Source organism: Cavia porcellus, unplaced genomic scaffold (genome assembly GCF_034190915.1).
Source record: "Cavia porcellus strain 051 isolate PalLab524CR breed Dunkin Hartley unplaced genomic scaffold, mCavPor4.1 scaffold_1, whole genome shotgun sequence".
NCBI lineage: Eukaryota > Metazoa > Chordata > Mammalia > Rodentia > Caviidae > Cavia > Cavia porcellus.
The window spans coordinates 233,570,750-233,589,483 of record NW_026947484.1 but is presented as its reverse complement, the minus strand read 5'-3'; the positions used below and the strand labels follow the sequence as shown (position 1 = coordinate 233,589,483).

Here is an 18,734-nt window from a genome sequence, read left to right as displayed (position 1 = left end):
AGAAATTGCGCCCAGTACCGTGTAAGCCGCTCGGAAGCCGAGCTGATGAGACACCGCAGGACCCTCGCTGCTAGAATCCGCACAGGAGGCCGTCGGGCAGGGTTGCAGCCCCTGCCCCGGGTTCTTAAAGGAAGCAGAGGGACCTTGGGGGTGCGGGACACGACTCGGTGCTCAGGGCGCGCCAGCAGCCTCCCCTCAGTCCGCATGCTCTCCTCTCCCGCTCTCGCCTGTTCTGCCCAATAGAGGGCGCCCTCTCCCACCCCAGATCATGCACATGCTGCCGCGGCTCGGATGGTAGAGGGCCGGCTCCCCCTTGCGGCAGAGAAATCTCCAGCTCTCAGACGCCCGGCCGATCCTGGGATAAGCCTCCCCGCCAGAAAGTCCCTGGTCCCTGGAGATGGTGAGGAGCCAGAGTTTTATGTCTTTGAAAGGTGGTCGTGGGCCCCTGCGTCCATCCGTGGGCCCCCGCGTCCATCCTCTCTGAGATGTTTTACTGTTCTTCACGGTGCTGCCTTAGGTCTTTAACCAACTCCCCCACCTCCACCAGCAGCAGCCCTCAGGCAGTGCCTTCTGAGTGGCGCACTTGGCCTTCCATGCTGCAGGAACACCTAACTCTGCAACTCGACATGGTTGCAGGCAGGCAGGGAAGCTGTAGAGCCCCTCTGCTGTGTCCCATGACTCCCTCTTGCGTGTCTAAATCCACCTAGTACCTTGACGTCAGGAGCAGAGTCAGCAGACGAGTCTAGCTTTCCAGAGCCCGAGAGAGCAGAGCATCCTTTGAACCTATAAATGATGCCAACGTGGACAGTAGCCCGCGTCCACATGGTCCTTTCTGTCAAGCTCTTAGATGGACATCGAGAGAATTTCATTCTTCCATAGTTCGACGTGATATTTGGATATCATGAACAAGGTGTACTGCTCAGCTTTGGGGGACATTAGAGGCCAGTCACAGTCTTGGTAGTCAGGCAGGTGACACCCCTATGCCCTAGTAACTCACAAACACATATAAGCAACTCTGTTACAAGATACAGGGAGCTGAAGTGGCAGAGCAGGGAAAGCAGAGAGCTGCCAGGACTTTTGTGGGAGATTACAGGATGGGCCAAGAATCAAGAGAAATTTTGGAAGAAAGTTGTGGTGAGGTAAAGGAACAACCAAAGAAACTCTGCCACCAAGGGGTGGGGATACAGCCCAGCCGGAGAGCGCTGGCCCTGCAGTGCCGCACGCATGCGCAATCTGTGGGTATTTGGAGACTTGCACTGGTGTGTGGGTCCTGTGCAGCAGTCGTCAGATCAGTGTCAGTGGAATCTGTGCACCCGGAAGAACGAAAGAGTTCAAAACTTTGTTAGAAGAGATGGAAGAAAAGGATGGAAAAAAAGAATTGAAAAAAGTAAAAATAGAGCCTTTGCAAAAGGGAATAAGACCAAGAAGGAAGGAGCAGGAAAGGACAGGAGGGGTAGAGATCAAAAAAGAATTAAGATGTGTTGTGTTTGTGTTCCAACTCCTGATTGCCCATGCTAGTAAAAAAAAAAAAAAAAAAAAAAGACTTGTTAGAATGGCCCAGAGATAAATGATGGGTGACAGGCTTTAATTTTATTGGGGAAAGCAGACATCTGAGGGGAAACAGACACAGACACACACACGCAAATCCCCCCAAGTACAGCACAAGCCATTGTCCGTGCAGAATAGCAATTATGCTGCAATGCCAATGGGCCTCACCCAGTGGACCTGATTGGACTGGAGGAAATGGAGGAAGCAATATCCTCATCAAAACCAAGTTAGGACGAGGCAGAAGATATTTGCATCTCGCACATACCTGGAGCCTAATGTAATAAAAGTGCCCTTGTGAGCCCGCTCCATATCAGCTAGCTGTTCTCTTCCTAACCTTGGTGGTTTGGATGTGAGGCCAGAGCCAGCTCTCCCGTGTTATACAGGCTTGAAGTTAAAGGTTTACATTAGGACTTTAGAGGGAAAGACCTTCAGCTGGGTCTGGAAGTGGACTCTGCAGACAAAGCAAGGTGCCTACGACTGCGTGTAAATGCAGGCACGGCTCAGATGGGTCGGACTCTGGGGTTAGGAGGGAGGTCACTGCGCTTAGGTGGTACAAAACGCTGCTGCCGGCATGGGAGAGGGGCGCATTGGCTCACCTGGAAACTGGTCACTGGGGTACCGTGGAGTGGGAGAGACGGGAAGAGGAACCCTAAGCATCTTTTAGTGTGAGAAAGTCAGGAATCACTCAGAACTCCATAGTGATGGATCTATCCGAGCACACAGGGGCCAAGGTGAAAGGGATTCCTAGGGGCAAAAGCGGGGACAATTGAGCAACAAGATAAGCAACATAGCACGAGTAATTATACACGAATTCACAGCAATAAAAACAAACGATTCAGTAGAGTATGATGAGGGAGACAAACTTTTCCCACAAAAGAAATCAGATAGAGATGCACAGATAGAGATACAGAGATCTATCTCTATCTCTACAGTCCAAGAAATGGAGATCAATCATTTTACACTTCCTACACCTCCAATGTGGGCTAGGTTTAGGGGCTTATTTCCAAATACTAAAGTATCGATAGTGAAAAATGGCAAATTTACAGTGGAGAAAACTCACAAGCAAGACCCTAACCAAATCACTGAGACAGGTATCACCAGCCGAGATCACGTACCTCTGATATGACACAAGAAGACTGCTTGCTACATCTGGTATTATTCCCCCCCAAACACGTAACGTTCATCTAAGCACAAAGAACACATCACAGAAACTCAAATCTAGGGAAATCTTACAAAATACCTGCCAGGAAGCTGGGGGGTGTGGTGCAGGGTGGAGTCCTTGCCTAGCGTGAGCTAGACCTTGGATTCATTCCCCAGCACTTAAAAAAAAGTCTTAAATATGAAGTGGTATGCTGGGTTAGATTCTGGATACAAAGAAGACATTAGTAGGAAAATATGAAATCCAAAATAGTTGGCAGTTTAATTAATAGTAAATATATTAATGTTAATCTTGGTTTTGACAAGTATACCTAAGTTATATAAGATATAAGAGTTAGGGCCAGAGATATTGCTCAGTGGCAGAGGGCCTACCTGGCAAGCACAAGGTCCTGAACTCAATTCCCACTACCAAAATAAAATTAAATTAAAGGTAAGAGTTATGTGAGACTAGAGCATATGAAGACTTACTGTACTGTCTTGGCTATATAAAGTTATTCTAGACTAAAAAGTTTATTTAAAAATAAATTTCCTAACTGCAATAATAAAATTTGTGGAAAAGGGAAAATAGAATTAAAATATTTTAAGGACCTTGAGTTATCATCGGACAATAAAGGTGTTTTGTTTTGTTGAGACAGGGTCTCACTATGCAGTTCGAGGCTGTCTGAGAGCTGGGGTTACAGGTGTATACCCCAACACCCAGCTAAAATAATACAAGTTTTGATTACTTCAAGACTTTGAGCTAGGGGTAGCAGGGCATATGTTCACAGCTGTAATCTCAGCACTCAGGAGGATGAGGCAGGAGGGTCCCTGTGGATTCAAGGTACACCTGGAATACACAGTGAGTTCAAGGCCAACCTGGACAAGGCAAGACCCTGTCTCAAACCAAACAAATAAACAAACAAGTGGGCTTGGCAAATTTTTTCTGTAAAGGAGTAGACAGCAAGTAGTTTAGTGTGTGAAACCCTAATCATCCGCTATGTAGCTACCCAGCTGTGGCATGGGAACAGTCATGGGCAACAGGTAAAGTGGACGTGGTGAGCAGCAGTCTGTTTGAAACTCTGTTTGAAAACACAAGCGGCGGATTCAGTATGACCTACAGGCAACAGTTCTGTCAACTCCTGCATAGAAGGAATACAAATAATTCCAGTTAGTAAAGGATGGCATAATTTGAAAATAACTGTACGTGGTAGTACACATCTGTAATCCCAACACTCCGGAGGCTGAGGCAGGATTGCTGCGGGCTTGAGGCCAGCCTGAACAGCATAATGAGACCTTGTCTCAGAAAACAAAACAAGCAAACAAACAAAAAAAAAATGGACAGCAAGGAGAGAAACAGACACATACCAGCACAAAACAGGAAGTAAAAGGAAGTTGATTTTTGCTCCAAATGTCCGTAATTACATTAAGTATAAATGGATTACATACCCTACTTAAAATCTTTTTGTTTCAGCATGTCTCTTGCAAATAGCATATATTTTAACTTTACTTCATGTCCAATATTAAAAAAAAAAGCAGTCAGGCATATTGGCACATGCCTGTAATTCCAGCACTTGGTAGGCTGAGGCAGGAGGGTTGCTTTGTTTCAAGGCCAATCTGAACTACATGGTGAGACTGCATCTCAAAAAACCAAAATGGGGAGAGGGCTGGGCTACAGTTCACTGCAAAGGCAGGCAGCGAGTATTTCAGGGAGAAATAAACCCACGCAGCAGAAGAGTTTGCATACTTGCCTTACGAATCACTGATGAATCATTGATGGAACAAAAGTTTAGGAATAATATAAATTTCACCTGCAGGATACAACTTATTTTTATGCATGTGTAGAATTTTTATTTCTTTAAATGTTTTATTCTTTTAGTGATATTGTGGATCGTATCTATGGCCTTGCTCTACTGTGGAGCCACCTCCTTAGGGTGGTATTTATGACACCAAAGATATATATATATATATATATTTTTTTTTTTTTTTTTTTTTTGTATTTTTACCGGTACCAGGGATCAAACTCATGACTGCCTGCTTGCAAGGCAGGCACTTATGCCACTGAGCTAAATCCCCAGCCCCCAAAGATATATTTTTATACGAATATTATATTATTCCATTTTGTGACACTATTAAAAAAATACAGGATGCAGGCAAAACAAGAGATTTATTTTTCCCGGTTTGGGTCCAGAATGAGGGGGCTGTGTCTGGGGACGGCCTTGGTGCCAGCTGAGTCCTGAGGAGGGGCAGGCGAGCACCTGCAGAGAAAGCAGCAGCCGCGGCCAGGTCTCTGCTCAGGTCTCGCCTTCTCCTTGTAAGGTACCAGGGTTCAGTCCTGGGCGTCTGCCTCCTGTAAGCCCAGTCCCCTCCCAAAGGCCTGCTTTCACACACTGTGGTTGGACTGAGTTTCACCCTCCTAATGGTTCACAGCAGGGATTAAATTTCAACTTATGAATCTTTGGGAGACACGCAGTCCACATCCAAGCCATAGCATCTATAAATAAAGGTTCTTTCTTTCTCTTTCTTTCTTTTTCTTCTTTTCTTTCAAGACAGGGTTTCACTATGTACTTCAGGTCTTGAGCTCACTTTGTAGCCCAGGCTGGCCTCAAACTCACAGTGATCCTCCTGCCTCAGCCTCCCAACTGCTGGAATTGCAGGCCTGGGCCACCATGTCCAACGTATTTGGCCCTGTCTTCTACTTACGGTTTGGAATGTGTGATACCATACCTGGGCCTCTGAAGAGTGACTGACTCCAGAGAAATGTTTGTAGGGCAGAACACATGGCTTGGAAAACCTGCTCCTTTGAAACTTTACTGTCCTTACTCCCCACTTAATGACAAGCTGTCTAGCCTGATCCTAGAAAAGTCACTAATGAGCTCTTCCCTGAACTGGTTTTTGTGACTACTAAACCCAAGTCCTCTGCTTTAGTTTTTTAAACTTGAGAAAAGACCTCATTCTCAAATTTGGGATCCTCCTGCCTCAGCCTCCCAAGAAGCTGGGATAATAGGCAGGTCTGCGGTTGCAGGCTTCCTGGAGCTTGGACTGTGAGATCAGGGCCGCGGCAGAGGGGCGGCCAATGGCGTGGGAGCGGCCACGCAGGCCGGCTCTCTGAGGTTTGCGTTGGAATGCTCTTTGTGACCTCAGCCTTAGCACAGTGAAGCACAGCCTTAGCAGGACAGTTGTATGGCAGAGAAGGGCACAGGGTTGAGCGATGGCGCTAATCTGGGAGCTGCTTATGCCGCTGTCACCCCATCTCAACCTTCTACTACCATTCGGTGCCCTTGTCTGCGGGGTGTGTGTGCTGTTGGCCAGACGTCACCGCAAGAGGCCGGTGGCAGTCAAGACAGACTCAGAGGTACAAACCTGCTGCGACTGCGGGGGACCCGAGAGCCGCCTGCGCTTTGGTTTATGGGAGGGATCAGGTGGAGGAGGGGGGATCTGAGACAGTGGCCGCGGGCGTCCTGCCTACCGTCCTGCAAGCCCTTTGGCCTTCCATTCTCTTCGGCCTGCAGAGGACCAACCACTGAGGACCAATCACCCGGGCTGGGGGGAGACTAAACCCCACGCCCACCCTAGGAGCCCCGGGAAGTGGGAGACCTGGGGGCGGGGAGCCGTTTGATCCGGGATGAACTGGAAAAGATCTCTGGAGAGCTCAGGTTTTGTTTTTTAGTGGTTTTTGGAGACAAGGCTCACTATGTAGCTCAGGCCAGCCTCCGACTCACCGTAATCGTCCCACCTCGGTCACCCACCTGCTGGGCCTGCAGGAGCCTGCATCGCCCAGTGTGGCCTGATGTCTGCAGTTCTGCATATCGCATTCCCAAAATTCCATTGTTTGTTGTTTTATAATTTGAAAATATGTCATCATTTAAAAATGTATAGCTGCATGACAAAGAAGGCTTCAGGATGTTAACTGCAAATGACACGGCCTTGGTGGAATCCTGATTCCCAATAGGAGAGGAATTGCCTGGCCACGTGGTCTCTGTTTAATTTATTAGATGATGTCGGTTTCCTAAACTGCTTACACTAATTTACTGTCCCATGAGAGTAGTTGTACATTCTCTCTCTCTCTCTCTCTCTCTCTCTCTCTTTTTTTTTTTTTTTTTTTTTTTGCTCCTGTACTTTTTGAGGCAGGCCTTCTGTGCAGCCCAGGCTGGCCTTGAACTCACAGCACTGCTGCTGCCTCAGCCTCTCCCAGTGCTGGGATTCCGGGTGTGCACCATTACAGGTTGCTCTACATTGTTGCCATCTTGCTCGTCCTCGGCATTGTCCATCAGCTTCACTTTGGTCACTCCAGTATATGGCATTGCACTGTGGTTTTATGTGTGTTTGCGATTAATGATACTGTCTTCTCGTGTTTATTGATCATTTGGAGATTCTTTTTTTTCTTTTTGTTGCTGAGACAGGTCTTGCTATATACTCAGGTCTCCTTTGTTTTTGTTTTTGGTACTGAGAATCGAACTCACAAACTTGTACTTGCCAGGCAGGCGCTGAGCCGCTAAGCTATATCCCTGGCCCCAGGTTGCCTTTGAAATTCACTGTGTAATCCTGGCTGGCCTTGACTTCACAGTGATCCTCCTGCCTCAGCCTCCCGGTTGCTGGGACTACAGGTGTATACCACCATGTCAGCCTGTAAATTCTCTTTTGCAAACTGCCTGTTGAAATATTTTGTCTCTTAAGGATTGGGTGCTCAGTCTTTTGCTTAGTGATTTGTAAGAATTCTTTAAAAATATGAACAGGTAACTGAGCGTGGTGGCACACATCTGTTATCCCAGCATTCTGAAGTCTGAGGAAAAGAGGGTCACTGAGAATTCAGGGGCAGGCTGAACCTCGTAATGAGTTCTCTCCAGCCTAGAACACATGTCGAGACCTTCTCTCAAAAAAAAAAAGTGGGGGGGCTGGGGATTTAGGTCGGTGGCACAAGCACCTGCCTGGCAAGCATGAGGCTATGAGTTCAATCTCCGCTACCAAAATAAGTAAATATTATGAAAATGAATCCTCTGCCAGCTATAGGTCTTAAAAATCAGTCCTCTCACTTTGTGCCTTAACTTTCGATTTGATTATGATGTCTTAACCGGAGTTCTTAATCTTATTTATTTTAATTTTTATTTACTTATTTTTGCTTTGAGACAAGATCTTGCTATGTAGTTCACTATGTAGCCCAGGTTGGCCTGGAACTTGTGGTGACTCTCCTGCCTCAGCCTACCAAGTGCTGGGATTACAGGCATGCACCACCATACCTGGTGTGAAGTTCTTAGTTTTAATGAAATCCAATTTATCAAATTTTCTTTTATGCCTAGTCCTACCTTTCCCACCTTTTCTAGTATTAGAAATCTTTGACTACACAGGCTATAAATCTAGTTTTCTATGCTTCTTCTACAATTCTTACTTTCTTCTTCTTTTCACATGTAGACCTAGGACGCCATCTCAGATTACCTTTTGTGTGTGGTGAATGGCAGGGGCCAAAATTCTTCCCCCATCTCTCTGTGTAGAAATCTAATTCCCAGGGGCTGGAGGTTTAGCTCAGTGGCATAAGCACCTGCTTTGCAAGCAGGCGGTCATGAGTTTGATCCCTGGTACCGATAAAAATGAAAAAGACCAAAAAAAAAAAAAAAAGAAATCTAATTCCCTCCGTAGGGCAGGGATTAGGGTAAAATAATCAAGACTCTCATCTCAGAGACAAATTTAAGTGACACTGGGTAGGCATAGTGGTGTACACCTGTGATCCCAGTACTCTGGAGGCTGAGGCAGAAGGATCACTGCCAGTTAGAGGCCAGCCTGAGCTACATAGGTGAGACTACACAGTGAGACCCTGTCTCAGGAAAAAAAAAAAAAGGTACCAAAAATCTTGTAATCAATCCAGATACTTAATTCATCATCACCATTCTCATCGGTATTATTAGGGCTTTTTTTTTTTTTTTTTTTTGTCTTTTTCGTTTTTATCAGTACCAGGGATCAAACTCACGATTGCCTGCTTGCAAGGCAGGTGCTTATGCCGCTGAGCTAAATTCCCAGTCCCTATTAGGGCTTTTTGAGAGCGTGTTGCTATGTAGTTTGGGCAGGCTGGCCTTGAACTCACAAGGTGGCCCAGGCTGGCCTCGTACTCAGCAGTAATTCTCTCACCTCAGCCTCCCAAGTGCTGGGGTCACAGGCGTGCACCACCAAGGCCAGCTTAATTCATTATTACTGATAAATCAAAATTAATGCAAGAATTCTCAAAGAGCAAAATATAAAACTTTAAAATCTGATCTGTGTTTGCACTGCCCTCAATACCTCACTGATCTCAGTTCTTTCCACCCACACTGTTTACTGAGAAGACTTTCTTCACTGGCTAGCATAGGTGACTCTGTCCTGAATCAGAAAAACGTATATATGTGCTCTATTTCAAGACTCAGGTTTTTTTTTTTTTTTTTTTTTGTCTTTTTTGTCTTTTTCCTTTTTATCGGTACCGGGGATCGAATCCATGACTGCCTGCTTCCAAGGCAGGCGCTTATGCCGCTGAGCTAAATCCCCAGCCCTCAAGACTCAGTTTTTCACATTCATCTATTTATCATCCTTAAAGCAAAACCTCACTGTATTGAATGATGTACTGCTATACTTATTGTCTTGAATTTGCTAATGCATAAGGCTTCTGATTTTGGTCTTCTTGCAACTGTGTTATTCTAGATCAGTGATGGTGAACTTTTAGAGACGAGTGCCCAAGCTGCACCCCAAAACCTACTTATTTATTGCAAAACGCCAACACTGCCATTTGACCTGAATACTGACGTTTTAGTTTAGGAAGAAACAACTGTTATCTTAAAAAAAGTCAGGGCAGCCTGGCTTGTGTGGTAACAAAGAGGGCTCTGTATGTGGCTTCAGCATGTGTGCCATAGGTTCGCAACCACTGTTCTAGGTCTCTGGCATTTTCATGTCATTTATTTTTTCAAATTCATTTGGTTTCAAGGAAAAAAAAGAAGAAGAAAAAAGGACTAAAATAAAATTTCAAAACATGTCTATCGAGGGGAACAATGATTCGTGTAATTTGGGAACCATGCTGTTAACTGTCACACAAAACATGCAGGGTGTAGCAGGCAGTCATGAGTTCGATCCCTGGTACCGACAAAAAACAAAAAACAAAAACAAAAACAAAAAAATGCAGGGTGTAGGCTGGGATGACACTGAATTTACAGTTTATGTTGGAGGTAACAAACATCCCAAAAATGTTTTCCAATTCGTGAATTTGTTTCTCATTCATATATTTCAACTTTCTTACTTTCTCTCAATTATACTTATCTGGTTATACAAAGGGTTTTAAAAGGTTATATAGTAATGGGGCTGGGGATTTAGCTCAGTGGCATAAGCACCTGCCTTAAGCAGGCGGTCATGAGTTCAATCCCTGGTACCGATTTAAAAAAAAAAGGTTATAGTAAGTATAGTATATTACTATTAATTTTAGTATATTAAGGAAAATTTCAAACAAATCAAAAGTACATAGAAGTGTATAAGAATCTAAGTGGGTCCATCACCCTGCTGCAACTTTTACCACATTATTGTGAGCAAATTTCAAATAATACAATTTAATTTGTAAATGTTTTAGAGAATGCATCCAAAGATAAGGATCCCTAAAAATGTTTAATAAAATAACTGTTTAATCAGCTGAGCATGGTGGTGCACAACTTTAGTTCTACTATGTGGGAGGCTGAATCAGGAGTATTGCTTGAGTCTAGGAGTTTAAGGCTGCCCTGTACAACACAGCAAGAGTGCTTAATCAAAACAAACAAGATGCTTAATTACAATATTATTATTATTATTGGGTTTTTTAATGTCTACGGCTATACCATCCTGAAGGTTCCCAATCTCATCTGATCTTGGAAGCTAGGCAGTGTCAAGTATGATTAGTACCTGGTTTATTTTTAAAACAGGGTCTCACTATGGTGTTCAGGCTGACTTTGAACTCCTTATGTATCTTAGGCTGGCTTCAAACTTGTGGTTATCCTCCTGCCTCAGCCTCCCAAGTGCTGGGATTATAGGTATGTGCCACCACCACACCTGCCAACACAATATCATTATTGTGTATAAAAGCTTAACAATATTTCCTCATCAAATACCAATTGAGTATTCAAATTCCAATAGTTTCATAAATGACATGTTATCAGGTCCTGACTTAGATCCCCAATCTCCCAAACGAGTATATGGCAAAAGCTTAAGTAAAATGAGACAAGTGGTATGACTTTAGGGCTCCAGGAGGGTCAAAACCTTTAGCTGAGCTCAAGACTCTGGGGACTAAGACAGAGACTTCTCTGGACCACCCATTTTATTGGGTCCAACAACAAGGGCAGGGAAACTGAGGAAAGTGCAGGGAAATGAGCAGGACCTTGGGAGTCACTTCAACGACTTCTCCAAGTAGTAAATTATGCCAATTTAGGAGAAATTGTTTTATCTCCAGGATGACATTTATGGTAGGAGTGCTACTGCAGGAGTGAAATTCCTTCAGCTGCAGCCTCTATTTACTTAATTAGTACTGGAGCCAAGATGTCCACAGCTGCGGCCTTATCTTGCCCTTTGAGGTATCTCTGGCCTCACAGGCCATGACAGGCCTCAGCCAGGACCAGTGATTCACAGAGGTTCACTTACTATGAATCAGCTCTCGTTGCCAGGCAAGGGGCTGAGGCCCAGGACAGACTCACAGATAAACATAGAAAGCCAATCAGTTACTTTTAAATCCTGCTCAGAGCCGCTGGGTAGTGGTCTCCAACAACATGTTATTATCTGGAATCTGTTAGACTCGGGATCACACGTTGAGACTGATTGGCATATCTCTTAAATCTTTTCTAATTCATAGTTTCCCCCACTTTTCTTTCTTTCTTTTTTATTCTCCCCTTTGTATGTTGCAGAAATGGGTCATTTGTCCTTCAGAAGTTTAGGCAACCCTTTGGTGATCAAATGCCGATGTTGTTGCTGGGCATGGTGGTACACGCCTGTAATTCCAACACTCAGAAGGCTGAGGCAAGAAAATCATTGCAATTTCAAGATAAACCTGGGCTACAAAGTGAGCTCAAGCCCAGCCTGAACTGAATAGTGAGACCCTGTCTCAAAAAGACAAACAAAAACCAAAACAAAACCAAACCCATGTGTCTTTTTGTATTTCCTGTGAGAGAGTGCTTTGGTTTTGATGGGTTTATCCTCCAATTCATGTAGAAATTTGGGAGGCAGGGCCAGTAGATGAGTTTTCTTTATTTCTTTTGCTGGGGAGGGTTGAGAGAGGGTCTCACTATGTATTTCGGGTGGCCCTGAACCCACTATGTAGTTCAGGCTGGCCTCAAACTCATGGCAATTCTGCTGCCACAGCCTCCCAAGTGCTGGGATTACAGCTGTGTGCCACCATGCCCAACCAGAAGCGTTTGATATTTTTCTTGCTGACCTTGCTCAGTCGTCATTGGTATGAGTGCTGCATCTCTCAGGACTGGATTCGCTATCCCAAAAGAGGGGTGCTCTGTTCTCCTCCACAACACACACTTCTGCTTTCTGCCACGAGGTGAAGCTGTCCGAGGACCTCATCAGAAACAGAAGAGGTAGATACCGTGCTCTTTGACGTGCAGCAGTATGAACCAAAATTGTTTTTTGCTTTATTAAGTAACCAGCCACAGGTATTCTGTTACAGAAACAGAAATAAACTAAGACGGGGAAGCTGGACTCATCTAAGACTCGTCAGACTTACTTTTTGTGACGAAGGAGAAGGTGTTTCATCAGCATCAGGAAGCACATATCTGGTTTTGGAGCGGTGTTTTAAATGCCATTTAGAAAATGATTCTGGAAGTTGGAAATATGAGAGTTTTTAAAATTGATCTTATGCCTAAAGACCATGCTGAATTTGCTTATCAACTGTACTTATCAGTAGGTTTTAAAAATATTCTATATAACTGTATTACTGTATTAACTGTATTTGTAAATAACAATCATTTTATTGTTTCCTTTTCTAATCCTTATGCTCTTTCTTTCTTTTTCAATTTTTGTTTGCTTTTATGAGAGAGGGTCTTGATATGTAGTTCAAGGTAACCTTGAACTCGCCGTAGGACTCTGGCTGGTCTCAAACTTGAGGCAGTTCTCCTGTTTCAGCCTCCCAAGCACAAGTGCATGACATCATGTCTGGCTAATAGCTTTTCTTTTCCTTGCCTTATTGCAATGGGTAGAACTTCCAATACAATGTTCATAGCAGTGGTGTAGTGGAGATCCTTACTGTTTTTCTATGTAAAGGAATTCATTATACACCATCGTGAATAATGTTTGCTATATATATGGTTTTTCAAACATCCTTTCTACTTTGCTAAGAATTTTAGCATGAACAGGTATTCAGTTTTCTGCTTTGCTTTTTCTTCCTTTTTCAATTTTTAAATTATATCTCTTTTTATATTGGGGTTAAAGTTTATTAAGTGTTTTTCCTGTCCCTGCTGAGATGGTCATATGGTTTCCTTGTTTGTTCTCTCAGTGCGCTGAATTACACTGAGATTTAAAAATAATACCATCAATTCCTGGTACCAAAGCAAAAAATAATAAACCAACTGTGAGTTCCTAGAATAAATATAACACTCTCATGATGTTTTTCATGATCTCTTTTTTTTTTTTTTGTATAACTGGATTTAGTTTTCTATTTTGTTTGGGATTTTGTGTCTATGTCCACAAAAGAGATGGACCTGTTATTTTCTTTCTGATAATCTCTACCAGATTTTACCCTGTCTCCAAAAATATATACTTATTTTCCAATCTACGTCTGATAATTATAATAGCTGATAATCCTAATAGGGTTAGGATTAGGGTTAGGAGTTAGGCGTAGGGTTAGAGTTATTTCCAGGTTATTTATTTCTGTTTTCTGTTGTTTCTGTACAGTGCCTATTTTTTAACAGTTCATGTTTCTGAAATTGGGTTAATTGTCATAAGTGATGGCATTTAAAAATGTAACTGGCAAGGTTCTGTTTTCATTCTAGCAACATATAAAATAATGGTACCTGTTAGATTTAATGAAGTGCAATATTGATGGTGATTTTCTGCAGCCCAGTAGATGCTCTGAAGCCTCACAGTATATTTCACTTGTTTCTGACTATGACGCCATCCAGCCAGTACCACTTTAAACTCACAGCTTAGAAATGTTTTGGGAACAACTCAGATGATGTGAACTTGAGTTCTGAATTCCTCAAAGGTCTGCATGTGGTTACTGCTTGCTGGGAACACTTGTCTGGTCCCCTGAACTCAGCGTGAAGATGGCTTTCCTGCAGTTTCTTTCTTTTTCTTTTTTTTTTTTTTTTTTTTTTTTTTGCATTTTAAAAATTTTATTTAAGGAGAAAAAGAAAAAAAAAAGCAGAAGGGTACAAGTTTTACAGAATTTCAGAAAAAAAATAAACAGTAGGAAATCACTAGTTAATGGATTACATATTGTCATCTTAGAAATATTTGTTCAAGTTACAAAATTAAAGCATATAAAGTGGACATTCAGACAGTGAGACTGCAAACAGTTCTGTTCAATGATCCAACAAAACTCAGTAATATCATTGTCTATCTTATACACTTAAATATACATGCAGTTATATCATTTAGAGCACTTTCTTTTCCTCTCTTTTGTACAATGACTATTACACATTTTGGGTTTTATTACTCCTATAGTTCTTATTACTTTCTTTGGAAGAGAGTAAAACCAAATGTGACAGAACGGAGTCAGTCAAATCAAAAGGGTGGACAAAATAGATAATGTAAAAACATAATACAAGGTGATCAACAATGGTTACCACAATGCCTCCTGCTATCTTAAAAAGAATTGCCTATATCATCAGTTATAATAAAATTGAACAAAACAGTAAAGAAAGAAAATAACAAAACCAAAACACTGGAGACATTACAGGTCTTCAAAAGAAGATAATAGTCAACCAGAATGGGCGTCATAATGAATCCCACTATCTTCACAGCTATTGCTTAAACTTTTGAACCTGGTACTATCAAGCAAAACAGAATAGAGGAACATCAGTCAAAACAAGATGGTGAGAGCAATACAGGGCTTCAAATCAAGTTAATAGAAAATCAAAATGAGTTACTATAATATATCCTGCTATTTTTTATTTATTTTTCCTTAATTAAAAGGATAAAAATAAAAAAGTAAATAATAAAATGGAGATTGAGATAAAAGAGGGCATAACAATAAAACAGCGCAGGTCAAAACATAACCACTTAAGCAAAATAGTGTTTCACCACAAGATAATCCCGACATAAAAGTAGTTACCATATTGTCTTTTTCCTGGAAATCTTTGAGTATAAGTTTGTTATACTGTAGCATCAAACATATCAAAACAATGTAAAACCATTCAAGAGAATGACAATATTACAGGGTATTTGGAATCAAGTAACAGAAAATGAACAATAGTGTCTGTATAATGTCCTTGTCTATAAAAGTTTTTGTTTATATTGTCGCATATAATAAAATCCAACAAGATACAACATGTTAAGACCTATGGAGACAGAAGAACAAAAGCTTGATGGGACTTCAAAACAAGATGATATTAAATCAGCATTACCTATTATGATGTTGTTTTCTCCAAAATAGCTGTTCCTACCATCCAATCTTTTCTGCCTCATTTCTGTTGAGCTCTTTTTCTGTCACTAGTTGTAGGTTTGTCTTCCTCATTTTGTTTTCTGCTCCATTCTTTGTGGCCTCCCCGCCACTATATCTGGAATCTTGGTATTTTTCTTTTTTAGAATATCCTGCAGTATTCTCTGTAGAGTTGAATTGGTGGTTGCAAATTCCCCTAGTTCCTCTTTATCCTGGAAGCACCTTGTTTTTCCATCAATTTCCAGGGATAGTTGTGCAGGATATATCAATCTTGGCTGGAAGTTATTATCTTTCAAAGTTTGAATTATTTCCCCCCATGTTCTTTGTGATTTGATGGTTTGTGCCAAGAAGTCTGCTGTAATTCTGATGGGTGTTCCCTTGTAAGTGATCTGTTTCTTGTCTCTGATGGCTTTTAATATTCTTATATTGGATTTCTGGAATTTTGATTATTATACGCCTGGGTGTAGCTCTGTTTGGGTTGTAGGTGGCTGTGGTCCTGTATGCCTCATATATCTGAGTATCTTTTGCTAAATTAGGGAAATTCTCCTGGATTATTTTTGCGAATAGCTTTTGTAGTTCATTTGTTTGTGTCCCTACCTCTTCTTTTATGTTCTTAATTCTTAAGTTATAGATCCTATTATCTTCTAGCCTTTGTATCATTGCTGTTTGTTTCTTTGTTATTTTTAAGAAGTTTTTCATTTCATGCTCCCACTTTACAAATCTGTCCTCCAGTTCAGATAATCTATCCTTAGTTTCTTTCAAGCTGTTATGCCAGCTTTCTTTCTTTTTTTTTTTTTTTGTCTTTTTCTTTTTTATCGGTACCAGGGATTGAACTCACGACTGTCTGCTTGCAAGGCAGGCACTTATGCCGCTGAGCTAAATCCCCGGCCCTTATGCCAGCTTTCAATAGAGTTTTTAGTTTCCTGGTAATCTCTTTGAATCTACTTCACGTATTCTATGTTTTCTCTATTTCTCCATCAAACAATTCTCCCCTTTTTTTATGTTCTTCCATTTCACCATCTTTTTTTTTTTCTTGGGCAGTGCTTAGCATTTCCCTAACTATTCTACTTATATCTTGCTTTATTTCATTAAATACTTCACTTTTAAGCTCATCTATGAGGCTCTGGAGATATCGCTTTATGTCTATTGGTGCCAATATCATGCCTGATATTGCATGTTTTCTGTCCTCATTTTTCTTTGTATTTACCTTTCCTGGATCAGTGTTCTCAGGATTGGGGGCCGAGGACCCTTTCTTATTGCCCCCTCTTCCCATATTTTTTGTTTCTTCCATACAAATGTAAATAGGAGGCCCAATTTTTTTTTTTTTTTTTTTTTTTTTTTTTGTCGGTTACAGTTTGTTTGAATCCGCCAGCTAGGTGTTCCCACCCACTGCAGTGTACTAGGGAGACACAAACCTGGGCAGCCTCTGGTGGGCCCACCCCTCCAGGTCAGCCAACCTACTGAAGGATTCACTGCTAGGGTGCACCTACAGGTGCTGGAACCTGGTTTGGGCTAGCCTACTGGGTCTTAGTCCATGGTATCACCCAGGCCAGGCATTCCCCACCAATCCTACTTGAGAGGGGAATATGTGACTGAAATCACTGCAGCATCCTGTTCTGGCTAGTCTGCCCGGTCCCAGAATGTCCTCTGTTGGAGCCTCCTAGACCATAGAAGAATCCCTGTTTCCTTCTCTCACCACAGGTCGATGCACGGCTCCCTGCCCATCCCGCTCTCAACTCTGTTCACCAATTCCTATTTTTCAGAGCTTTCGCATGTCTCTCTCCCTGCCGAGCTGATTCAGATGCAGCAGCGGCAGCAGGAAACCCAAATCTTGGCTTCCAATGGCCCGGGCTCCAGTTTTCACACTGAGGCTTTATCTGTTTCTGTTATAGCACCAGGATTGCATTCCCAGTCGGTTTCTCTCAGTCCAGTTCATTCTTGGGTCAGCAGGATATATCTCCTCTTGCTTAGGACTCGTCACTCTGCACCATTCCTGGATTCTAAGCTGGGTCTCTCAGAGAGCCTCCGTAGCTGCTGCTATCTGTCCACCATGTTCTCCCAAAAGTCTTTCCTAAAGTTTCTTGTGCTTAGGCATGATGGCAAATTTTTCATGTTATTTCTATTTATGAATAATATGTTGTGCTATCTTCAATTTTATCTTTATACTTTTTGTTATAGTAGAGAAATGCTAATGCTATTTGTAAATTGTTCAGGTATTGTTATGGATTAAGAACTGGTGGTCAACTTAACTCCAGCTGGATTACATCAGCATGGCATTGGGTGAAGATGCTCCACCTGAGGAAAGTTGCCAGGATAAATAGGTGGAGAAGGGAAGTATTGAGGGTTGAGGTGTTAAGGAGGCATTGTGTGTTCTCCTACAAGTTGCTGTCTGAGCTGTTGATTCTGGAGAAGCTTTGGTCCTCACATCAAGCATTGCTTCCTGGCTCCAGAGGGGAAGAGATGTGCTGCTTGGTCTCCAGGATGAACTCGTCACGCTGCTTCCTGGCATATACTCGACTGTGCTTGTTGTCGGAGGAGCTTGGGGCCTCCGTGTCACTGAGGATGTCTGTGGTGACTTTCAGGACAGCCCTGGTCTTTGCTGTGAGTGTGACTTCTCATCTCCAGTGTAGAACCCTCATTCCACCAGCACAGCTCCTTCATCCTGCTGGCATAGACTTTCTGGCTTCCACCGCTGACCCTGGGGTCTTCCCAGCACCGATCCGTAAAAGAGACTGGCATGAGTCCTTCTTGTGGGCTCTGGACCTCCAGTTGGACTCATGGGAGGCATTGTCCTGAGCTCTGGGTTTTTATCTGGACTCATGGACATTGCCATCGGGTTTAGGCTCTTGACTGAATAATCTGTGTCTTTGGTGGTGCGGATAGATTTCCTGCATTTTCCTGTGTTAACTTCCGGTGACCATTATAAAAATAGTATAAACTCCATGCCTTGATTGTAATTGTTCTCTGTGTACAACCCCTGAATACAACAGGTATTCAGAAATCTTGCTGAACTCTGATATGTTGATTGACGAGTGTCTTTACCATTCCAATTACTTTCATGCTTATTGGTTTACTAAAATTATCTATTTTTTTTTTTTTGCCCAACTTTGTTTTGGGCCAGTAATCAAACTCAGGGCCTTGCACTTGCCAGGCAGACACTGTGCCACTGAGGTATATTCCTAGCTCCTGCCCAATTTTGGTATTTTATATTTTTTATATGAATTCAACTGTTTTGCTGGGCAAGATGGCACACTCCTGTAATTCTAGCACTCAGGAGGCTGGGGCAAGACGACTGCTGCAAGTTCAAGGCCAGCCTGGGCTGCATAGTGAGTTCAAGACCAGCCTCAACTATGCAATGAGACCTTATCTCACAAAAAAGAAAAAAATGTCTTAACTGTTTTATCTGCTTTTTCACATATAGTTATTCAAAACATATTCTCTTTATTCTTGTACTTCTTTGTTATTTTACAAGATTAATTTT

The 18,734-nt window shown here is 42.4% G+C and overlaps 1 protein-coding gene across 2 annotated transcripts in view; it reads left to right on the top strand.

The window, feature by feature from the left end:
- Positions 1-18,734, top strand: part of Spata31h1 (SPATA31 subfamily H member 1) — a 38,559-nt gene that overhangs the window by 434 nt on the left and 19,391 nt on the right. Inside the window, exon 1 of one of the 2 annotated variants that reach the window (XM_063230577.1) lies at positions 5,677-6,037. The exons of the other annotated variant lie outside the window; for it this stretch is intronic. Within the exon in view, the coding sequence (XP_063086647.1) occupies positions 5,894-6,037 (144 nt within the window). The 5' untranslated portion in view covers positions 5,677-5,893. Of the gene's footprint in view, positions 1-5,676; positions 6,038-18,734 lie in introns of those variants that run through there. 2 annotated transcript variants of the gene reach the window in all.